Source organism: Eublepharis macularius, chromosome 2, assembly GCF_028583425.1.
Source record: "Eublepharis macularius isolate TG4126 chromosome 2, MPM_Emac_v1.0, whole genome shotgun sequence".
NCBI lineage: Eukaryota > Metazoa > Chordata > Lepidosauria > Squamata > Eublepharidae > Eublepharis > Eublepharis macularius.
The window spans coordinates 74348030-74370993 of NC_072791.1; the positions used below are offsets into that span (position 1 = coordinate 74348030).

General features: G+C 40.8%; 1 protein-coding gene across 5 annotated transcripts in view; it reads left to right on the forward strand.

Moving 5' to 3' along the window:
• The window catches only part of ACTN1 (actinin alpha 1), a 128151-nt gene that overhangs the window by 101321 nt on the left and 3866 nt on the right, over positions 1-22964 (forward strand). For 2 of the 5 annotated variants that reach the window (XM_054970347.1, XM_054970350.1), the window contains exons 9-19: positions 3815-3907; positions 5153-5383; positions 6228-6375; positions 6872-7022; positions 9080-9188; positions 9563-9703; positions 9862-10044; positions 10717-10851; positions 16730-16909; positions 17767-17913; positions 20567-20632. In XM_054970347.1, the coding sequence (XP_054826322.1) occupies positions 3815-3907; positions 5153-5383; positions 6228-6375; positions 6872-7022; positions 9080-9188; positions 9563-9703; positions 9862-10044; positions 10717-10851; positions 16730-16909; positions 17767-17913; positions 20567-20632 (1584 nt within the window). Of the gene's footprint in view, positions 1-3814; positions 3908-5152; positions 5384-6227; positions 6376-6871; positions 7023-9079; positions 9189-9562; positions 9704-9861; positions 10045-10716; positions 10852-16729; positions 16910-17766; positions 17914-19938; positions 20020-20566; positions 20633-22964 lie in introns of all 5 variants that reach the window. The other 3 variants (XM_054970349.1, XM_054970346.1, XM_054970348.1) reach the window with 3 other exon arrangements.

The following is a 22964-nucleotide window of genomic DNA, read 5'->3' on the forward strand; positions in this document are numbered from 1 at the left end:
GGCAATAGTTCTCTCTTACATTACAAAAGACGACCTTCCCTCCATCTTCTTGCTGTGCAGTCACATTACAGTAAAAATAAGCAGGAACAATTTGTTCCTTTCCCAAATGTAAGTGAGAGGGGCATTGGGCCACAGATGGAGGGACAAACTATGCTGAAATACTGCAGTCCAAAACAAACGATCACTTTGGGCCCCAGTTTTACTTATTACAACAATGCCATGTTAGCTGCCAGGAAAATTGCTTTCATATGTTACTTTACCAACATATGAATTAGGCTTCTTATGTTTAAAAGTAGTCTTTTAAAATACTAGAGGTCGTACAGAAACATATCCACTCAGTGTGTTTTTAGAAAACACTTAGCTGTTACTTCTATATCCTATAGGGTGAGAAAAAACATATAGAAACTTTGGGGTGTGAGCCTTCCTACATGCAAACTTCATGCAAAGATCACACTACCACTTTTTAAAGAGCCAAGCTGTTTCCATAAATTTGCATAAAATTGCATTGGCTGCAGGTAATTCTGCTGATTCCCATTTCTTATTGCAGCTCGCCATACCACATCCCACTCTGTTCCCAGATGTTCCCTAACCATCTGCAGAGTGGAGGAATGGGAAATAGATCTATTCACAGTTTTTAAGAGTTAACTCATTATTCAATATAAAAAAATTAGCAGCTAAGCCAAAAAATGGGCTAAGTATTAGGGCAACAAGTCAAACTGCCCATGAAAAGGATTTTGAAAATGGAGTATGCAGACTGTATTCTTATCTGGCCAGTCCAGCAGTGTATCCATGACCTTGAGAACAGGCATCGTTCCTTTCCCTTTGAAGCTCTCCAAGTGTCCATCTTCTATTAGCCAGTTGTTGAGAGATGCAGGCTCCAAATCTGGGGCTTGTGCAGAGTGATTAGAGAGCATGTATTTCAGCCTAGGCCCAGGAGCACAGAGTGTCTTTTCAAGCTCTGCAGTCTTTCTTGACAAGGTGACTTATTGTGATGTCGCTCCATTTCTCATTCAGATTTCTCATTACTGCTACCAGCCCTGATGGGGAGGTCACATGATCAACTTTCTGCTTCTTTCATTCTCTTATACTGAGTCTTTAAAGGTACAGGGGGCCCAGCCTGCCATGACATGTATGTGACTGGCCGCTTTTCCTTCATGATTTGTGTGTATGTCTGTGAATTTCTACACATATACTTGCTTTGGTTGGCTTGCTTTTTCCGCTCCTAACTGCTTCTAACGTTCATTACACTAAACTGCATGTGTGTTTCTTTTTTAATTAATATCTGGTTTTAATAATAACTTTTTAATATATTGTGAAAATTGATTTTTAATTATAATTTCTGGCTAGCCTTTTGATCAAGTTTGACAACTGGCACTTCAGAATCTATCAAGAATCTTTGGTGGTAAAAAGATATCTGTCCACATTATACACTCACTTTAGGTTGGTCTAGAACCCTATGGAAGTAGCCATATTCTTGCAGTACTTCAACCAGGTATTGAGGCACAGAGATGATAATAATGGTAAAACCTACAGAGCAATGATCTAAATTTGCCTGTTGTGTAAGATAGCATAACTGCCAGTCAGGAACATTGCACAGTGTAGGAAGATGCTGTATGGTCAAGTTGCATGAGCATTTAACCTCACTAGACAAAGTGAGCTCCTCTTTGCTACTGGACAATAGAACAGGTAGCCCAGAGGTATCATGAAGTTTCAGTACTTGCATTTTTAGGCAAGCAACTTGGCAGGACAGATAAGTAGCCCAGTTCTTGACAGAATGAAGTGGTTAATGTATTCAGAGAATTAATTGTCTAATCACAAACTTTGCCCCCCTTCAGATTATTCTGGTATAAAAGAATATATTTAATCAGCAAGCAGTTATAGGCTACATTAATGGCACAGGAAGCTAGACTCTTCCATTAGAAAATCATGGTGCCATAAGAGACTAGTTTGTTCCCAGTGATCTGTGCAGCTACATAATGGAAAAGTTGTTACATGAGTAAAGTACTTGCTCTGTACATTTCAGAGAATTTAACTACCTTTAATGTCTGTGTATCTTTGAAAGCATACATGCTCTTTTCCATTAATGAAAATTGGTTAGATTGAAGCAGAGCTATTGGTGTTCCATAATTCTATGCAAGACATAAAAAAGCATGGAATTTTGTACTAGGTGCTAAATTAAAAGGTTTCTAGTTCCTATTGCTATGGAAATAGGCTTTAAAGTACAAGTCCAGTGATTTTGAGAAGTCAGGATAAGATTTCCCATGGTCGGAAGATGGAACTTCAGTACCCTACAAAACAAAATATGGAAAATAAGAAATTTTACATTCATTTAATTTGCACAGTTTGTACAGGTTGCAGAATTCAGCTTTACTTGACACAGAAATCTGATAATTTTATTATTTACACACATCCATGGACAAAATGAACATACTGCCATTTTGTGAATGTGATTATGTGGGGGCCAGAAGTTTTGTGCCCAATGGGAGCAGTGGGATTGTTTTGAGACTCCTGTACATTTACAGTGCAATCCTAAGGAGAGTTACTCCAGTCTAAGCCCATTGAAATCAATGCGTCTGCTTCCACTGTAAGGATATAGCAAGCAAAAAGTTCTATAAAAATAGGTCTAAAATACCAGTTAAAACTGTTCACTAAATTTACCTGTTTGCCAGTGTTTCTGTATCCCACAACACCAACCAGAGTAAAAAAAAAATTACAATAAAATTTGATTTTTTAAAAATTTAAAGTTATTTTTCTTTGAAGATTACTAAAATAATTCAGTTAAAATATATTATTCAATTAAAATATATTACATGTCCAGGTTCGGGCGGGGGGGGGGGGAGTTCGACTGCCAAGGGACTGCACTTTTTTTGTACTGATGAACTGTGCACTCTGCGTCACGGCTTGTTTCTGCTGTTCTGACAAGCTCTTTTATCCCTCAAATGGCTTTACAGGCTGAATTGGAAAATGCTAAAAACAGCATTAAAGGTAGCTGTATTCCTCAAAGTGTTAGTTTGCAAACATAGTCAAACATAGGAGGAGTATTTGGGATATTCATTTGTTCACTCTCTAGATTCTCTGTGTTTAAAAACACATCCAACATGTATAATGGAATGTTTTCTTAGAATTAGGAGCAATTATCATTTCATCCAATAATTTAATACACCAAGTTGGCCAAAATAGAGCCAAAATCTCTTTGCATGTATATTTGTGGAACAGAGAGGAAGTCCAAAGTGTATCAGCAGCTTTATGCTTTTTTCAAGAATGGGTTATTTTTGTTGTGGACTGTGCACTTGGCAGAACGCAAAGATTGAAGTGGATGAGTAGTATCAAACAAACTAGGAAACATCGATTGTTTGGAGGCAAATGGGTTAGGTTTTTCCAACAGCTCATTAGCTAGATTGGTCTCAGAGCAGATTTGAAAGCAGACGTACTTCTTCCAGGAAAGTTGTTCCTTCATATGCATTCTGTCTCCTACAGAGCATTGGTTTCTAGTATTGTCACACATATATATGAACCTAAATGTATTCTTACGTAAAGAAGGAGAGAGAAACCTACTCAGGCAGCACATATTCAAAACAAAAAATTCAGAAGGTGTCTGTCTTCCTGAGATGCGTGAAATGGCTGTGATAGCGAATCACCTGAAAATCATCATAATGTGGAGATAAGCTTTTTAGACCAGCAGTGTTCTTCTACAGCCAGAATGGGTGCTGCTACCTTGTTCAATAGGCAAGTAACAAGAGGCTAAATGAAACATTTTATTGCATGATATTGGTGGTTCTAACACACTTTTCTTCCTGTCTTTTTTTTTAAATAGGCGGAAACAGCAGCCAATCGGATCTGCAAGGTGCTGGCAGTTAATCAAGAGAATGAACAGCTAATGGAAGAATATGAGAAGTTGGCCAGTGATGTAGGTATTCCTGTTTTCAATTTCTTGTCAGGGCGGTTGGGAAAGCGGAAAGTTATAAGTAACACAAAAATTATATGTAAAGTGGGGTTTTGGTGCTTTATCCTGGTAGGCAGAGCAAAGTAAGCAATAGTAGTTTTTATCAAACAAATCATCAATAGAGAGATGTGGATTCCCCCTATACTCCCCCCCTCATCACCTTTCAACCCCTAGAAAGATTGTTTCTGGGTTCATGGGTCTCACATGGTTCCATGTTGGTTGGGGTGCTACAATGCAGTGGGAGAAGGGGTGAAATCACTTCTCCTTTCTCACTTATCAGCAAATTTTACCTTGCTGCAGCTTCTTGACTCACGTGGGACCCACAACCCCAGGGATAAACTTTCTAGAAGTTGAAAGGGACTGGAGTGGAGAAGAACAATGCAAGGGAAAGCCACATGTCTTCCCTTGGTGGTTTGCTGAATAGTAACCAGTATTTCCTTTTAAATTAAGGGGGTCTGTGGTCTTCTAAAATCCATTCCAGCAGATAATGTTAGTAAAGCTTTCAGGTCATCTAGTAACCAACCAACTGGGTTGGTATCCAAGACTGGGGAAATTAAATCAGTTGCAACATTTGAAGTGTTAAAATGCTACTCGACTTTGAAATGTTCTGGAAGCAGCCATGTTGAAGTATAAAACCACAAAATGGTTTAGAAATATTGTTCAGCCCTCTTGAGCTGAATTGCATGCTTGTTCTACTTGGCAGGGCAAAGGTATGTCACTCCAAACTAGTACACCCCTCACTTTCTGCGCCCATGGCACTGCCACTTGTGCCCAGGACAAGCCCTTGTGGTATTGCTTCTGGCCAGTGGAGGTGTGGTTCCAAGAGGTGATGCCAGTCACTTCATATACCACTGACTGCTGGGAGCAAGCTGATTCCTATCAGTGTATTGAAACCTTCCTCACTGTAAGTTCCAAGCAGTTGCATGGCTCAAGCATCAGCCCTGCCCATTGTGGCAACAGTTTTCTGCACATCCTTTTCAGTGTAAAGATGCTAACTATTGGAACAATCACCCAGACACTTTTAAAACAGTTCTATGCCAGTTTTGTTGGCAATTTTGTTGGAACCAGCATGAAGTGGCAAGGTTCTCACACGACTTCAAAGGGCAAATGACCCCAACAAAAATCTAAGCCTTATCTACATTAAACGTCAGCAATGCTGGACTAAGAAATGTACGATGGTTCCTACTCTTTCCTGTTTTGTGTTCCTAGTTGCTGGAGTGGATCCGCCGCACCATACCTTGGCTAGAGAATCGAGCACCTGAGAACACCATGCAAGCCATGCAGCAGAAACTGGAGGATTTCCGAGATTATCGCCGTCTTCATAAGCCTCCCAAAGTCCAAGAGAAGTGCCAGCTTGAGATCAACTTCAATACACTGCAGACAAAACTGCGGCTTAGCAACAGGCCAGCCTTCATGCCTTCCGAAGGGAAAATGGTCTCGGTGAGTGTGTTTGGCTCGTGAGCTATGTGTATCTTAAATACTTGGCAAAGAGCAAACACTTTCCAGGTATATGTCTGATTGCTCTTGTTTCCTTCAAGAGACATGCTCCCCCCGCACTGGTATCATACACTACCGGATCTCAGGAGAATTCCTCAGTGCAAACTGCGGTGCGCACAGAATGCAGCCCTTCACCACATGGTCAGTCCCAGAGGCAGTAGGAGATAGACCTCACTGGAATGCAGATCTCAGAAACACTGCTCCTTTAACTGAAGACTGCCCCTAGGGAGACAGGGGCTAGGAACATGCTTCCCCTTAAGAGAACTGAATTCCTTATTCAAACTAGCATTGGAACAACAGGTTTCCTGATGCCTGATCTAGTCCCTGCCAGTGAATTGATCTTTGTCTTGCCTCTAGTTCCCTGACGGTGCTGTCCCAGGTCCTGAGGATGGACTACTGTGGCTTTCCGCTTTGGCAAGCCTGCCATTTTTCCAAGGGGTGCAGTCTACCCACTGCCTGCAGACATTTCCCAGCTATGACCTGCTCAGTAGGCTTCTCTTCAGGCTTTGGTCATGAATGAGAGACAAGTTCTGCACCCCAAACTGCTTTCCAAATAGCTTGTATGGTTTTTCTGTTGGCTTGCCATTGTCCTTTGGTATAACCTTCCTGTTACACATCAATCACTTGATCGAAAGCTCTGCTTACTTGAAATTAACTTTCATCGTTCTTAGCAGTATGATACTATTTTCTGTTCCAGTACAGGCTTCTTGCAAGCTTGTGGCCTACTTCTTTTGCCTTGGTCCGTTCCTTCCTTCATAGTGTTATACATCTACTTTGATCACTGCAGGATATAAACAATGCATGGGGTGGCCTAGAACAGGCTGAGAAGGGCTATGAAGAGTGGCTTTTGAATGAAATCCGAAGATTAGAGCGGCTGGATCACCTGGCTGAGAAGTTCCGTCAGAAGGCTTCCATTCATGAATCGTGGACAGATGGTAATGCAGATCCTGAAAAATCCTTTTAGCAGGGCTGTTATAGTACTGTGTATCTCAACACAAAAAAAACCCCTCAAATCCTGTGCCAAAAAAAAGGGGGAATCAAATGAGTCATGTACATTAACAAATTAGCATAATCTGCTTATTTTGCCTACTTGATGCATGGAGGTTTCACTCCATGCATCTAATGGAATGCCCAAGAAAGCTTACACTGTAATAAACCTGTTCTTCTTAAAGGTGCTACAAGATGTTTATACTGGGAAGGGATAGGTTGTTGAGACTAAACTGGGAGCAGTTCAGACTACCCATTCTAATCTGTTATGTGAAAATCAGTGAAAATATGTTGAGCTTTAATCTGTATTCTTAAAAAAACCCTTGCCTGTTATGAGTTATCGTGGCTGCTGTATAGAAATTTATGTCGTGGAATGAGAATTGACACAGATTGGCCACTCTCAGGCCCTTCTCTCACTGGCCTGTGTTTTTGCTCCCCCTGTAGGTAAAGAAGCCATGTTGCAGCAGAAGGATTATGAAACAGCTACGCTGTCAGAGATCAAGGCCCTCTTAAAGAAGCACGAGGCATTTGAAAGTGACCTTGCTGCTCACCAGGACCGTGTGGAACAGATCGCTGCTATTGCACAAGAGCTCAAGTATGACTCCCACATAGTGCATGTGCTGCTCCTTTGACACATGAACCAATCAATGGCATTATTAAAAGCCAATTTGCTATGTCTTCCAGCCCAATTCGCAGACGTATCTATTCCTTTTTATATAGTAGAGTTAAGGGAAAACAGCCTTATTTGGAATAAAACTTTGTCTAATCAGTGACCACAAATAGAGGGATCTGGACTGACACAGGATGTCTTCTCTCTGATACTTTGACAAAAACATGGTAACTGGTGTGTGAAGGACCAAATTGATTCACAGTTATGCCCCTGTTCCCTTTGCGTTCATTTTTTTTTTTTTTTGCAAACTCTAATATGGGTAAGAAGGACAGGTTTGTTTTGCTAATGTTCAGTGTTAAATTCAGAGGTCTGTCTTGGTCTGAATCTTTATTGTTTTACATGCACACTAATCCCCAAGAATTAGAAAGAGGGCCAGTACCTTTAAACAGTTTGCTTTTAGGAAAGCATTTGAAATACATAGCATTGAGTAACACCCTCCAGCCTGCTTCTCAGCCCTATAAATACTCGACGTTATAAAAAGATTTATCATTGCTTATCAAAGAGATGCTTTCAATATTATTTATGACTGCATCAACCACAGTAAAATATTGTCTTTTCAATGTCCTTAGTTCTGAACAATTTCTGAGATTTCACTGAGCCTCAGACATGATACCTAAACCTAGAAAAAAAAAATTAATATGGTTATATATCCCTGAGAAAGGGAAACAATGACCTTGTTCTTAAACTTTAAAGTAGGAATTCTCAAACTTCATGTCTAGGGGACTATTGCTAGCATTCCGTAAGAAATGACCCTGAAGCCTTAAAATACTATTCACAGAGAAGACTACCAATTTGTGATTCACTGCTCCGGCTCTGCCTCTGCTGGGTGGGTAGCTCTGCACAGGGTACGGCTGGGTCATTTTCTCCTGATACAGAGAGACAGTACAATTGCCCACCCTTGGAGGAAGCTGCTAGTGGCATCTCTGCATGAGTCAGGACTTTGGCCCAGCCCCCTTCATATCTGAAACTTAAGGGGCAGCCTTTTGGGAATGGGCAATTTTTAATCTTTCACATCCTGCAGCTTTTGCATTGTAAGACTGATATAGCCTTCTATTTTATTTTTTTAAAAGTATGTCTCAGGTATCAGACACTGGAGAAACAATGCATTAAAGTCCCTAAAAGAACTGCCTTTAGAGATGTTATTGGTGGTTTTATCATTAGAAAAAACAAATGTGTAAAACCTTTCACTATTTAATTTGTGAAGAATGAAATGGAGATTTGTGCAATGTCTTTATCAGAGGGCCAAGAAAATATGGATACTCTTTGTTTCTCTCACCTTTCATGTTCTGTTAAGGTTTTTGTGCTCTTGTCTGGATATGTCCAGGTTAGCCTGGTCTCACCAGGTCTCAGAAGCTAAGCAGGCTCAGCCCTTTTTAATAATTGGATGGGAGACTACCAAGGAAGAACAGGGTCACAATGCAGAGGCAGGACCACCTCTAAACATCTCTTCCCTTGAGAACCCTTCGGGGTCACATTAAGTAGGTTGCAACTTGATGGCACGTTCCACCACCAACTTTTCTGTGACAGAGGAAGCAATTTTGTTTATAACCCAGTCACCAACAGGGTTCTGATCTCTCACATAGAGATTTGAAATTAATTTCCTGGAAAGGTGCCTTCATGCACTAACAGCCCAGTGTCACGGCTCAACTATGAATCTTCTACTTTCTAGTCTGAGAATAGTCAAAAGCAAGAAGTGAGAGATTTCTTTAGTGCTGGTGTTTCTTCCAGATGGCAAATTGGTTTTGCTGCTGGCTTTTATCTGGCTCCTTGAGAAAATCCAAAACTACCTTGGAAGCTGCCCAAATGTCTTATTCCCCTCTCTTCTATAGATGAAGTCTTGATTCTTCATTACAGACATTGCCTCAAAATTAGATGGTGGTGGTGCTTCTCCAGTAACGGTAGTGTCTGTTTATAGTTTTCCTTGATGTCAAAGGTTCTTTTTATAGAGTGTCTAAACTTTTTGTTAATTTATTTTTTATTAGTGAGCTGGATTATTATGATTCACCAAGTGTCAATGCCAGATGCCAGAAAATATGTGACCAGTGGGATAACCTGGGGGCTCTAACCCAGAAACGACGGGAAGCCCTGGAGGTGAGATTGCATGCTGATTTTGACTCTCCTGTTCTCAAATTGGGAATTGGAAACAATACAGACATTTAATGGGTTTAGATTATGATTTAAATGCATTGTAGTATCCAGATTATCTTGATTATCTGAATCTCTAATTCATAATTTTATAAAATGTAAACTACTTTCTGATTATCTAACTATCCTTAGATGTCCTGCACGCTGTTTGGAAAAGCAAAATTGTACTGTTTGAACACCAGCCATGTAAAGTCTCTTCTTGCTTAATGACAAAAACTAGTACAATGAAGAGTGTTTGAAGGACCACTGTAGGGAAAAAATACAAGATGTCATTCCTTTGCTGTTATCTAATTTGTTCTCTTTTGGTGGGGCTTTCCTAGAGAACAGAAAAATTACTGGAAACAATTGACCAGCTATATCTAGAATATGCCAAACGGGCTGCCCCTTTCAATAACTGGATGGAGGGAGCCATGGAGGATCTTCAGGACACCTTCATAGTTCATACCATTGAGGAGATCCAGGTACACACAAGTCTTTCTTTCACAATGGAAACATGGGATCTGCTATTCAGCTTTGGTTACAGTCATTCTGAAAACAAGTGTTGGAGTCTCTTCTTCTTGGCTCAGTAGGCAGAGCTTCATTCATTCTTTTTGTTTATAGTTCTTCTGTTTTTCTTCAGGGATTGACCACAGCCCATGAACAGTTCAAAGCTACCTTGCCAGATGCTGACAAGGAACGACAGGCAATCCTAGGAATCCACAATGAAGTTTCAAAAATTGTCCAGACCTACCATGTCAATATGGCAGGAACCAACCCCTACACCACCATCACTCCACAGGAAATCAATGGCAAATGGGATCATGTGAGTGGTTCCAAAGCATGACGTTATTACCATAGGCAGAAGACTTATAGTATAATCCTGTGCAGAGTTACTTCAGTCTAAGCTTATTGAAGCTGATAGTATTAGACATGAGTAACTCTGCATAGGGTTACAATGTGAGTCTCATTCTGGCAAGCTGAAGTCCAAGTAAGTACATAGAAATGCAGGCTTAATATAAATTCTGTTAGACACACAATACAAAGATCTTGTGCAATCACCATACTTGTTAATGTATAGACATAATCCATAATGCAAGTTATTTCAGTTAATTGTGTTGTGTCAAATAATGAATGCCAGGGAAAGAAACTGAACTGAAAGGCCTGGTGGCTTTGTGCCTACAGAACAGACAGCTGCAGTGTGACAGTTTCTTTATATCCTCATTGAGGATACCGTCTCAGTAATTCCTTCCTACCTTGGGCTATGCTATTGAAGCTGCCCAAAGCTGCATTTCATTTGACATTAAATGTGGCGATTTTATTTTGCTTGGTGAATGTCAGCCTCCTTAGACCAAAAAGCCAGTTTTAATACACTGCCTTTGCAGATTTCCCCCCCAGCTATAATAATGTGCACAACTTTGCTTCATATTTCAGAAACACTTTGTTGTTTATATAACATTTGAAGAAATAATCTACATTTTGATGTTCTTTGCCAAAGGTGAGACAACTAGTTCCCAGGCGGGACCAGGCCTTAATGGAGGAACATGCACGCCAGCAACATAATGAGAGACTGCGCAAGCAGTTTGGAGCTCAGGCCAATGTTATTGGACCCTGGATCCAAACCAAAATGGAGGTAAAAATGTAAACCACCAATTTTCAGTGTTACTATACTGAAGAGCCACATATTTCACCATTCATGCTTTGAGCACAGGAAGTTCCTACTGAGTGTAAAACAGAGAACTCCTGGTGATTAACTAATCCTTTCACCCCCCCCCCTTTAAGCTAAAAAAATCTGTATATATGTTCTGTTCAGGTACTCAACACCTTAAACTTTCCTTAAGTCATTTTGCATTACATTTTGCATTAACTATTTTCATGCAGTAGAAAAGAGCAAGAGTCCAGTAGCACCTATAAGACTAACAAAATTTGTGGTAGGCTATGAGCTTGCGTGAGTCAGAGCTCACTTCCTCAGATATCTGAAGAAGTGAGCTGTGACTCACGCAAGCTCATACCCCACCACAAATATTGTTAGTCTTATAGGTGCTACTGGACTCTTGCTCTTTTCTACTGCTACAGACAACTACGGCTATTGATCTATTTTCATGCAAATATTTTTTCAGCTTGCATTACTTACTCAGATAGTGCCATAGAATTAACTAAATACGTTTGAAGAAAACGCATTGTGTTATTTAATTAGTGGGGTTTACCCCAAAAAAGTGTTTTTAGACATTAAGGTCCATTCTGCAAGGCCAATTTAGGTAGATTCCAATTCGATTCTGCTTCTCTTGATCTCCAGAGTTCTACACAAGGAAAGGAGGCATGAGATATAGAATCTATTTTTCTTTTCCTTTCCCCCAACTTTTTTCTGTGTGTACATAGGGCAGCTTTTTTTTAAAGCCATTATTGAGTTGCTGCCAATGTATCCTATGTGTGCGTGTGCGTGTGTGTGCAGAATTCTTAGTCCCTAACTGCATCTTTCCCCTGCCCTTTTCCTTTCCCTGAGCACTGATTGGTGGGCCACCTGGTGGAAACCATTCCCTCCCCAGCTCTCCACACACATCTTTATTTTTTTTCCTCTTTGGCATTAGGAGAAGCCTGAAACAAGCCCCAGGCAACTGAGCAGACATTCTCCTTATCCCCCCCTTTAAAAAAAAATTAGGGGAGAGTTGCAGTGCTGTGATGTTTGTGCATTCTACCCCTTTAAGCACAATGTCTGTCCTGTACCTAGATGGCAATCCACATTCCCCACTGATCATTTCTTGGATTTACTTTTTATTTCATATATTTACAACCAGGGCTCATGTTCACAGTGATTTGGAAATGGGAGTGGGGGACTCGTCTCAAGAATCTGCCTTCCCCATCCCAGAACATGGTCACGTGATCTGAGGAGGCCAGTGAAAATGCCGTTTTTTGGGGAGGCAGCAGCATTTGAATATTTTGCTCTGGCAGAGAGGTGCTATTTGCACCAAGCAGACAATTCAAACCTCACCAGAGCCATCTACCAGAAACTAGTGGAACAAGCACAGAAAGTACTTTGTAGGTTTCCCCCAGAACTCCGCCATCAATTGCCTCTTCAGAATTAAAAAAAAAATGGTGGGCACGGGACTGCCCAATCAGCAAATACAGGAACAGAGAGAAGGAGGATGGTGGACACACTGCGTTCTGACATTGCAATGTTATGATGCACGTGCTGATTTTTTTTTTTAAAAAAAGTGATGTTGGCTCCAGCCCCCACAAAAGGCAGCTTCACAGTCATATCTCAACTTGCCTGGAATAAGAAAGCAGACGCCAAATCGCCTTGAGGTGGTGCAGTGCAGAATGCCAGGAGCCCAAGCTGATTTAGTGCCAATTTGCATGAATACTCAGAAATGTGCCATGCAGAATGGGCCTAAGTTGACTTTAAAATATCATTATGTATCCTTCATAAAGGAAAACCTCTGTCATATATCCAGGTTGCTTTTACAGCCATGTTTTTTTAATTGTTCTTTTGGAGAATTATGGATGAAAAATGTATCCATACTGGTCATCAGTGTGTATGTATGTTTTTTTGGAAGGGAAATTGCATATTCTGATCACAGATCTCTCCTCTCTCCTGAAATATTGATATGAATTACCAGTACAGAGTTCTTTGTAAGCATGCAGCCACAGAAATCATTGCAAAAGCAAGTCATCACATTCTTTTTGAGTCCTGCTTATTTCATTGGGAGAGATTTTAAAGACCTGCTTAAGGACCAAAATAGATAGAACAGAGGAATCTGTGTGTATTTATCCATGTTCCCACATTCATATCTAAAGCAAGGCAGGATTTATGTTTCAACAAAAACAAATGAGGGAGCTGAATCCTACCTTTCATTACCTTGCTGCATTTTGTTGTTTTCATTGCTTTTCTTCCTCCCTGGCTCTGATACAGGAAGTGGACTGGGTTAGAAGAAAAGTACTGAAAGCAACTGAGTAAAGTAGAGAGCAGGCAGGATTTAGTTCCTGTTGCCCATGTACGCTGTATCAAAAAATAGACATATATACCCCAGATGAGACATGGACACATGGATGAATCCTCTTCCCATTATGTTTGTCATCTTATGGAGGGAAATACTCCATAGGAACTGTTCCACAGAAACCCCAAGTCTATTTAATATACCTCAGAAGAGGATTAGACTTGAGATAATTCTCAGTCTAGTAATTGAGATAATTCTCAGTCCCTGTAATACATAAATCAGCTCAACCTTATAGGATCTATCCAGTCATTACCGTGTCTGCTTCTTCCCCCATCCTTCACCATGGTTAGAAGGTTAAAAAGTGAATGGTGTCCAGTTAAAATAGTTGCTCCTGGTTCAATTGCTGCCTTCTCCCTCAGTGAGGGGGAGGAGGCAGAGGAGAAAAGTATGAGCCCCACTCTGAGTAACTTGAAGCCTGTTCCCAGTGTCACTCTGGATAGCATTCCAGGGAAAAACAGCACATGAACAAGCCTGGAGACTTCATTTGTTTTCTTAAAACTGGCAGGCAGTTGGTTCTGCAACAGTTAGGCTACCCAAATGGCAGCAAAATAGTTGAACATTTTAACTGTTTTTTATAGAGTTAAGTGTGGTGGTTTCCTCAGAGCTTCAGTGTGTGTTCTAAGAAGTTTCAATACATTGAAGAATGAATAGTAGTAGTAGTATTTATTATAACGGTCATTAGACCAACTATACATAATAAAATCAGAACATAGAGCAAGATAAAATACATTGTTTAGAATTCATATACTTCAGATAAAATATCCAAACACATATCCTAATACACCAATATCCTAAATGAATTTTACTTCACTGCATTCCCCTGATATGAAAGCAGTATTAGGCAGAAGCCTTTAAAACTTAATCAGGGTGAGAATCCCTCGTGGCCATTCCAGTATTTGATGGTCTGTTTTGTTGCGCAATCACCTGGCTGCAAAACTTAGCTGTCATCCTAGTGACAGCTGGATTTTTGTCAGCCAATAGCTTTGCCAAGGATGTGTTATCTGGTATCCCCTCCGATCCAGATAACAAGGGAAGAATTGTCAAGTCTCTAATCCTTTTATCGAGGGGGCAGCAAAAAAACATGTGTTCCAGTGTTTCCACCTCTCCAAGGGGACACCCACAAATCCTTTGAGCATAGGGTATCTTCTTATATCTTCCTTCCATTACCTTGGATGGCATGGCATCACATCTCGCTAGAGTGAAAGCCCTCCTATAGGGAGGGAATTCTAAATTTTTTTAGGTATTGGGCCATCTTCATGTGGTATCTGAAGTCCTCTGATGCCCCAAATTTAGGATTTTTTATTATGTCTTGCTGACACTCAGTGTCACATACCCTTTGTTTTATTTGCGATTTTGCAGCATCAAAACTTTGGGACAACAATGCTTCAAGAGAGAAACCCAACTTTTTAACTTACTCTCAGTTAGATGTAGCCACTTTGGCTGATAGCCATCCCGGATTATTAAATGGAAAAGGCCTTTTGGATTCTTATGTGTCCTAAGCCATAGGCAAATATGTGTCCTAATGTGTCCTAAGCCATAGACAAATTCTGTGTCCTAAGCCATAGACAAATTCTCATTTGTCCCATTTCTAATCAAGTAGGGAATTGGGCACCCCAGATGGAGCTTGTAAAATGGATCGGAGAAATTTAGATTGAATTTTCTCCAGAGAATGTAAACCATGATCTGAGATGCCCAAAAAGGTACCATAAAGGAGTTGGTTAATGACTTTAGCCTGGAAAAGTTTCAGCACCGCTGGTACATAAGAACCACCTTTAGCTCGGGAGAATCTCAAAATCGCGAGTGAAGCTTTCTCGGTGTACTTTGCCCTCAGATTACAATGGGCTGTCTTGGATCCATTCTCCTGAAAGACTACCCCTAAGTATACGAAACTGTTAACCTGTTCAATTTTATTCCCGCTCATTGACCAAGCCTTCTTTTTTGGCCGCCTGCCGAATGCCATCACTTTGGTCTTTTTGAAGTTAATTGTCAGGTGTTCTTTATGGCACTAGATGGTAAAACTGTCCAAGGCTCTCTGAAGCCCCAAAGGGGTCCTTGATAAGAGTACCACATCATCTGCATATAACAAAATTGGTAAATGGCGTGAGGAGGATGAAATTTTGGTGGATGAAATTTAAGATCTGACATATGTTTAACTGCGTCACTAATATAGTAGTTAAATAAGGTGGGAGCCAAAGGTCAGCCCTGTCTGGCTCCTTTATAGGTTCTTATTGGGTCACTGAGATGCCCTTGTCTGTTATATCTCACCCTAAGAAAAAGATTCGTCATGAAGGGCACAAATAAGAGCCAATAATCTTTTATCTATAGTAGACCACTCCAATTTTTGCCATAGTCTCTGTCGTGATATTGAATCAAAAGCTGCCTTCAAGTCAATGAAGGCATCATATAGAGAAGTTGGTCCTTTGGCTGAATATTTTTCTATTAGCTGTTGGAAGAATGAATATGAGATGTGTCTTAGGACCATTTTGTACACCAAAGGGTACATATTTCAGGTTTTCCCTGGAAATGATGCAACACTGTCACATCAATAGTGATTTTTAAATTTATTTTTCACCCACTGGCTGTCTGAGCAGCAGCGGGCTACAGGAACTGAGGCCTGGAAATCTCCTGCCCCCAGCAGATAACTGCAGCCATAGTTTTAGACTTGTTCCTTTAAGTAAAATGTTTACCACAATCATTTACAACTTCCCATGTACCATGTGTGGCTACGCATCTTTCTGAGAAAAGAACAATATGGTTACTCTAGCAGTGGGCCGCCACAGGCCCCATGAGGCGCCTGGGCCAGGCAGCCCAGCGCCGCAGCGGGCCACTGGGCTGGGTCACACTGGGCCCTGAGGCAGCAGAAAGGCTCAGGCCACGGTGCCATGTTTTCCCGCTGCCACAGATCCTTCCCATGCCTCCAGAAGTCCTGCGCAGTCGGAAGGCCCGGCGCCATGGTGCTGGGCCTTCCTGCAGCCGCACTGGGCTTTTCTGCCTCTGGAGGCAGTGGAGAGGCAAACCGTTTTGCCTCCACTCACTTCTTATTCCTGCATATACTGCACATGCACGAGGATAAGAAGTGAGTTGTCGGCAACACTGTTTGCCTTTTATATCTTAGGAGGTGTGTTGCACTTAGTTTTAAAATACTAGTTTTAAAATACTATATATAGATATTACAGATGTTATAGTTTTAAAAGGTACAGGGTCTGAAATGCATACTCACTAAAAACAACCTTAATTTAGAGGAAGCGGAAATGTGTAACAAAGATAACAGAATGTGTTCCAGAAGCCCAAACACAGTCAGCAGTGTTAAATATTTTAACTCACTAGAGTTATATTGAATTATGCCAGCAGTTGTGTTTACCTCTTCTTTGAAAAGTCTGTAAGCGAGGCTCTGTTCTCTTGAGACCACAAGGGCTGTGGTTAAAGTATTTTTAATCTGTTTGAGAAACGACTGAACGCAAACCATACATGCTGAAACTTGTCACTCATTTGCCCATTTCCTTTGGGTTCATGCAGGAAATTGGTCGTATCTCCATAGAGATGCATGGGACTCTGGAGGATCAGCTTAATCACCTGCGGCAGTACGAAAAGAGCATTGTGAACTACAAACCAAAGATTGATCAGCTGGAGGGAGATCACCAGCAGATTCAAGAGGCACTGATCTTTGACAATAAGCACACCAATTACACCATGGAGGTAAAGAACATTGGGAGCTTGTGAGAGTGGAGGGCAGGAGTGCAAAGAATGGGCAGCTTCAGTCCTCAAAGAAGTTGAAGTCCTCTATACTGCCCAGTCATGTTCCAAAGTTCTTCATAAACTATGGCAACACAATCTCACCATTTCTCTGTGTATAAATATAAACAAACAACAACACTTGGGATGAGTTCAGACAATGTGAAATCCTGGTTTAATTAAAGTAACTGTGGTTAATGTGATTGTCTGAGAGCAGCCCATTCCACTAACTATGATTTGTTAGGATCACTCAGACCAGAATCTGAAGTTGGTTTAATAACCACAGTTAGTCTTCATGATATTGTAGTTCAGTCCTGGCTTGTTCTCTGGTGACATCATTCCATGGTGCAGAGGAAAGGCAATGAAAATAGCATTGTCAAAGTAAAACAGGGTTTGAGCTATCTCCTGTGAGCTGAACCTTGGTTTCACAAACTAATCATACTAAAAATAAACCATAGTTTCATGTGATAACTGAACCTTGCTAAAACAGTGCAGCGGACAAGTCTGTAGAGTGTATGCCCTTGGCAGTATTTAATGGCACACCAACTGCTTATCAAAGTGTTTGGTGGGCTTCCCGCTGGTGGAGGCTTCTGCTTTTATGCACCATTGTTTTCTGTTGACAAGAGAATAACATGTAAGAACTCAAAAGATACATGGAATAATCTTATTCTTATTGCCTGAATGAGAACTGAAAAGTGGCGAGAGAGGCTACTGGACATGTTTTTAAAAAAGGAAGGCCTATATTTTATTCAAATGAAAATCTTCCATTGTTGCTTAACTTAAAGTAATTGGGAAAAAATATATTCCTTTTGATTCTCCAGCACATCAGAGTGGGCTGGGAGCAGCTCCTCACAACAATTGCTAGAACCATTAATGAAGTAGAAAACCAGATTCTGACCCGAGATGCCAAAGGAATCAGTCAGGAACAGATGAATGAATTTCGTGCCTCCTTCAACCATTTCGACAGGGTAAGGAGGAAAGGGATAAAGAATATCTGTAACTTAGAGGGTTCCTGTAAATACAACTGACGGGAAACTAAGCTTAACATTATTGTTTTAAAACTGTAATTTACTTTTGTGGGGGTGGTAATTCATAGAATGTTTCTTTAACATCAAAATGTCTTGGATCCTGAGGGAATGTCAACACAAACATTTGAATGTATTAGCTCATACTTTTCTAAATCAAAAAAAGACTGATATCTTAACAACAACAACATTCAATTTATATACCGCCCTTCAGGACAACTTAATGCCCACTCAGAGCGGTTTACAAAGCATGCCATACAAAGAGCCTTCATAAAGATAGCTAGCAATCACAAAATCATTCATTAATATTCTGCTCATAGAAAAGATCTTACATATTATGCACAGAATTATCCTTAAATATGACATTATTCTCATTCCAACATAAAATATTTTATATCTAATAAGTCCACAGGATTATTTTTCCAGAATGCATCATATGGGTGTGAAACACTTTGCCGGAGTTAACACTAACTACATGATAAGAGCTTCCATGCTATGCCACTAAAGTATGGCTCAAGAGGCCACGCTTTGCTAGCATCAGCCCAGTTGTACTGGATTTGGCAACAGCCCCCATCCCTGGACACATCCCGTGCTCAACGCTCTCCCCTCTTGAGGATTCTAACAGAAAAGCAGGGTAAACCTGTGTGGTACAATCATTAATTTACCCAAGCTACTGAATCCAAATAAAATATTGTGTTCAGTAGCCATATAAGGGAAGGATGATTGACCAAATGCAATGGCTACTGCAACTGAACTGGATGTAGCTTCCTGAGCTAAGAGCGTGCAGCTTTTTAAGTGTGCTCCACTGAGTCTTCTGTCTCTCCTGCATTTTAATGTGACTTATATTCACAGTGTGGCCTTTTTCATATTTTAGAAGTTATAATTTCAAGCGGGTAGCCATGTTGGTCTGTAGTAGAAAAGCAAGATTCAGAATCTCTGGGAATATTCCTAGGTTAAAGGTAGAGATTTAGTTTTCAGTATATGGAGCTTCAGTTATCATGGTTGGTTAAAATTCTGTTGCACTTATAAACTTTTGATTAAAAAAATGACTGCAGTTGACTGAGATGCAGCTCTTGCAAACTACTAAATGCAATTCTATGCAGTATTACACCCATAAACATAAATTGGAATCAGTGAGCTTTAAAGGGTGCAAATCTTCTTAGAGCTGCAGTGGATATGTGCTAACATATTATTGCAAATTCACGAACTTGCCATCTAAGGTAACGACATTTAATGGCAGTAATTCCAACATATACCTCTCTTACCAGAGAATGATGAACAGCATGGCTGTCCTCCTTGCTTTGGTTGCAAGGTTTTAAAAATGTGCCCATGGCCTTTAACAGTTTCTCTGATTTCTAGATTACAGAGTGAATGCGGCACTTTTAGTATTAATGAGTTTGGGAGGAGCTGTGGTTCAGTGGTAGAGCATCTTCTCGCACACAGAAACACTAAAGTTTCAATTCCCAGCATCTGCAGTTAAAAGGTTCAGGTAGCAGGCGGTGTGAAAGACCTCTTGTCAGAGACCCTGGAGAGTCTCTGCCAGTCTGAACAGACAGTATTGACCTTGATAGACCAGTGGTTTGATTCAGTATGAAGTAGGTTCACATAAGGGGAAATATCACTGATGTAAGAGAGAATCGGAGGATGAGCAGTCTTCTGGGCTTGCTGCTAGTTTATGTGCAGATATATGTCCAGATATGACCATGTTTAGTTAGTGCATTAAAAAGCATTGGCACAATGAGAATTTTCAATGTAGTATCTAACTTTGTGCACTTTTTATTTTTCTTCCCTGTCTTTTTCTGCATGTCATCTTCCTCCTCCTCTGCCCCCATGTCTCTTCACCCACTGCATGGTGCACTTCCTTTTCCTTCACCTTCCCTTTCCCCCCTTTTTCTTTTCCTTCCTTTGTCTTACATGACCACCCCTCTGGCACTGCATGCCCGGCTGCCTGGCACACTGCATAATCAGGACCACTCGGGCACACTTGGCCCTGAGGAATTCAAAGCCTGCCTCATCAGTTTGGGTTACGATATTGGAAACGATGCACAGGTACTGGATGCTAGTGGGGAACACAACTCATTATTGAACTACAAGGAAATAACGTATTTCTTTCCTTTCTTCTTTTTTGTTTTAATTCATCTGTTGTCAATGTTCTTAAATTTTATTGTACATCTGTCTATGTACTGCTATATGTTTTATCATTCTTTTTTTTCTTTATATATTCTCATGTCTGCATTGTGGGACACGTCTATTGTACTCTGTTAAACATTCAATTTGCTGGAATCCTTAAACTTTCCTCATCTTGTTGCTTTCCTTTCTGCTCTTCCCATCTCTCTTGATAATCCCCATCAATTTTTCTTCTTGCCTGTATTTTAACTTTCATCTTTCCATCTTTATTTGCAATGAAACATATCCTTCTCTTTTCTTCTTTGAGTCATTTTAATACATTGTTTCCTTGTCCAATACATCCTGTGTTCAATTTCTCCTTCCTACAAATCCATTCTTTCTAACACCTTCCATGAATTCATCTTTTCTTGGACTGCTGTTCATTCCTGCTCCCCCTTTATTTCCTTCATCCTTGAATTACTGTTTGTAGAAGAAGACTGGCATGCTGGATTGTGAAGATTTCCGTACCTGCCTTATCTCCATTGGTTACAATATGGTAACGTAGAAGCATCTGTCACTTCTGCTCACAATGGTACATTTGCCCCTCAAAAAAGATGGGCATACATCTGATGGCTCAGTGTAAAGCTACATTATTCCCATGACTCTGAAATGTTAAAATGTTGTATAGTTTAAAATCTTAATTTCTTCAGTGAATCTGGAAGGGTACAAATTAGATACAACTTCAGCTAGGATCATATTTTGAAAAACGCAAAAGACTACCATTCTGATTGATTCTTCTAGAGGTCTGGATGAAAGTGGGTTGTAATTACCTATAACTATCTCAAATTCACAATAAGGAGTAGTCATTTAGATACAACTGAAATGAAACCATGAAAGAGCCTCTTCTCAGATTAGTTTTGTGCATAATGATTATTTCTAACAATTATTCATTTATTTCAAATAACAACAACAACAATAATAACTGTGCTTATATACCACTCTTCTAGACAGATTACCCAGAGTGGTGAACAAGTTACTGTTATTATTATCCCCGTTGTTGTTATAATACAGCTGGGGGCCCTGACCTGGATAGCCCAGGTGAGCCTGATCTCGTCAGATCTCAGAAGCTAAGCAGGGTTGGCCTTGGTTAGTAATTGGATGGGAGACCTCCAACGAAGACCAGGGTTGCAGAGGCAGGCAATTGCAAACCACCTCTGATAGTCTCTTGCCATGAAAACCCCACCAGGGGTTGCCATAAGTCAACTCTGACTTGAGGGCACTCTGCACCACCAATACAGCTGGGGAGCTGGGGCTGAGAGGAGTGGCTTACCCAAGGCCACCTACTGAGCTCATGGCAGTAGGGGGATTTGAACCAGTAGAGTGCTGATTCACAATCAAACCACTTAACCACTGTGTTACATCAGTAGTTCACACAACTTCCCTCAATGGTTGTTGTGGGTTTTCCGGGCTGTATTGCCGTGGTCTTGGCATTGTAGTTCCTGATGTTTCGCCAGCAGCTGTGGCTGGCATCTTCAGAGGTGTAGCACCAAAAGACAGAGATCTCTCACTGTGACACTGAGAGATCTCTGTCTTTTGGTGCTACACCTCTGAAGATGCCAGTCACAGCTGCTGGCGAAACGTCAGGAACTACAATGCCAAGACCACGGCAATACAGCCCAGAAAACCCACAACAACCATCGTTCTCCGGCCGTGAAAGCCTTCGACAATACAACTTCCCTCAAATTTACATTTCTAGTTTTTCCATACTTTTCTACCAGCAGAGGTGGGATTCTTTCAATATTTGATCTATTGCTGTTGTTAATTCCCTTTGTGGAATGTAGTTGTGCAGGAGTCATGAACACTTTTATATCTAGAACACGAGTAAGTGACACAACCACCCCACAGATATACCTTTACCATTGTTCTGTGGGGAGCCAGTTACATAATATTGGGATGACTATAAAGAAGGCACTGTTCCAAATGGATGCTGCACTTCTGAGTCCACTAGCAGATCCAATTAGCAAAAGATTCACATGGGAGTAGCTACTCTTGTGGACCCAGACCTTTTAGGATATTGCAGAACAGTTCTGCTGATATGCAGGCACTGCTCTGTGCTGCCCTCTGAGGCATTTAAGTACTAGCAGCTGCCCAAGTTTATGCCCAGCAACACACTGCTCTCCCAGGTTTCCCAACCCTTGGAGGAGTTTTCTCTCCCTCTTTTGTTTCCATTGCCACCAACAGGCCTTTGTAGGAATTACCCCGAGAGGTCCAGTGCTCCCAGCTTCCCTTCCCTATATTGTTGTTTTGTGCCTGTGTCTTCCAGTACCCAGAGACTGGTTACTAAGTAGACCACTTGCATACCACTGGAGAATTAGCGATTCCCCCCGATCCTGCACTCATTTTAAATAGCATGTTTAAACAGTGGAAGTCTATGTGGTACAGAAAACAACTACTAGTATTCTAGAGTATAAAGTATTTATTAAAAATACTTTAAATAAAGTGCAGTCTTGTGAATCCAAAATAAAGTTCCTTTGTCTTGCACATTGTACATGCCCTAGCTGATATTATTCTAAGGCAGGCTCTTTAACTTATAAGTTGCAATGTTCTAAAGTTTTTCCATTACCTTGATGTCTTTGTTCAGGCAGGCAGCACTTTGTCTCCTCCACATGGCAGTGGGGGCCTTCAGCTAGAGCTCAAGTGTGAGAACTCCTAGATGAAATCAGCCTCCATGCCAAGTGTTTTTTAATTATCTCCATTTACCACCGCCCTGTTGATCAAAGAAACTTTCCTTGAAATCTCCAGGAAGATGCATTCTAGCCTCTTTCACATCCCAAGTCCCTCCCTTCTACGTGGCACCTTTTAGCTGGAGGTGCGTGCTTACTATTTCA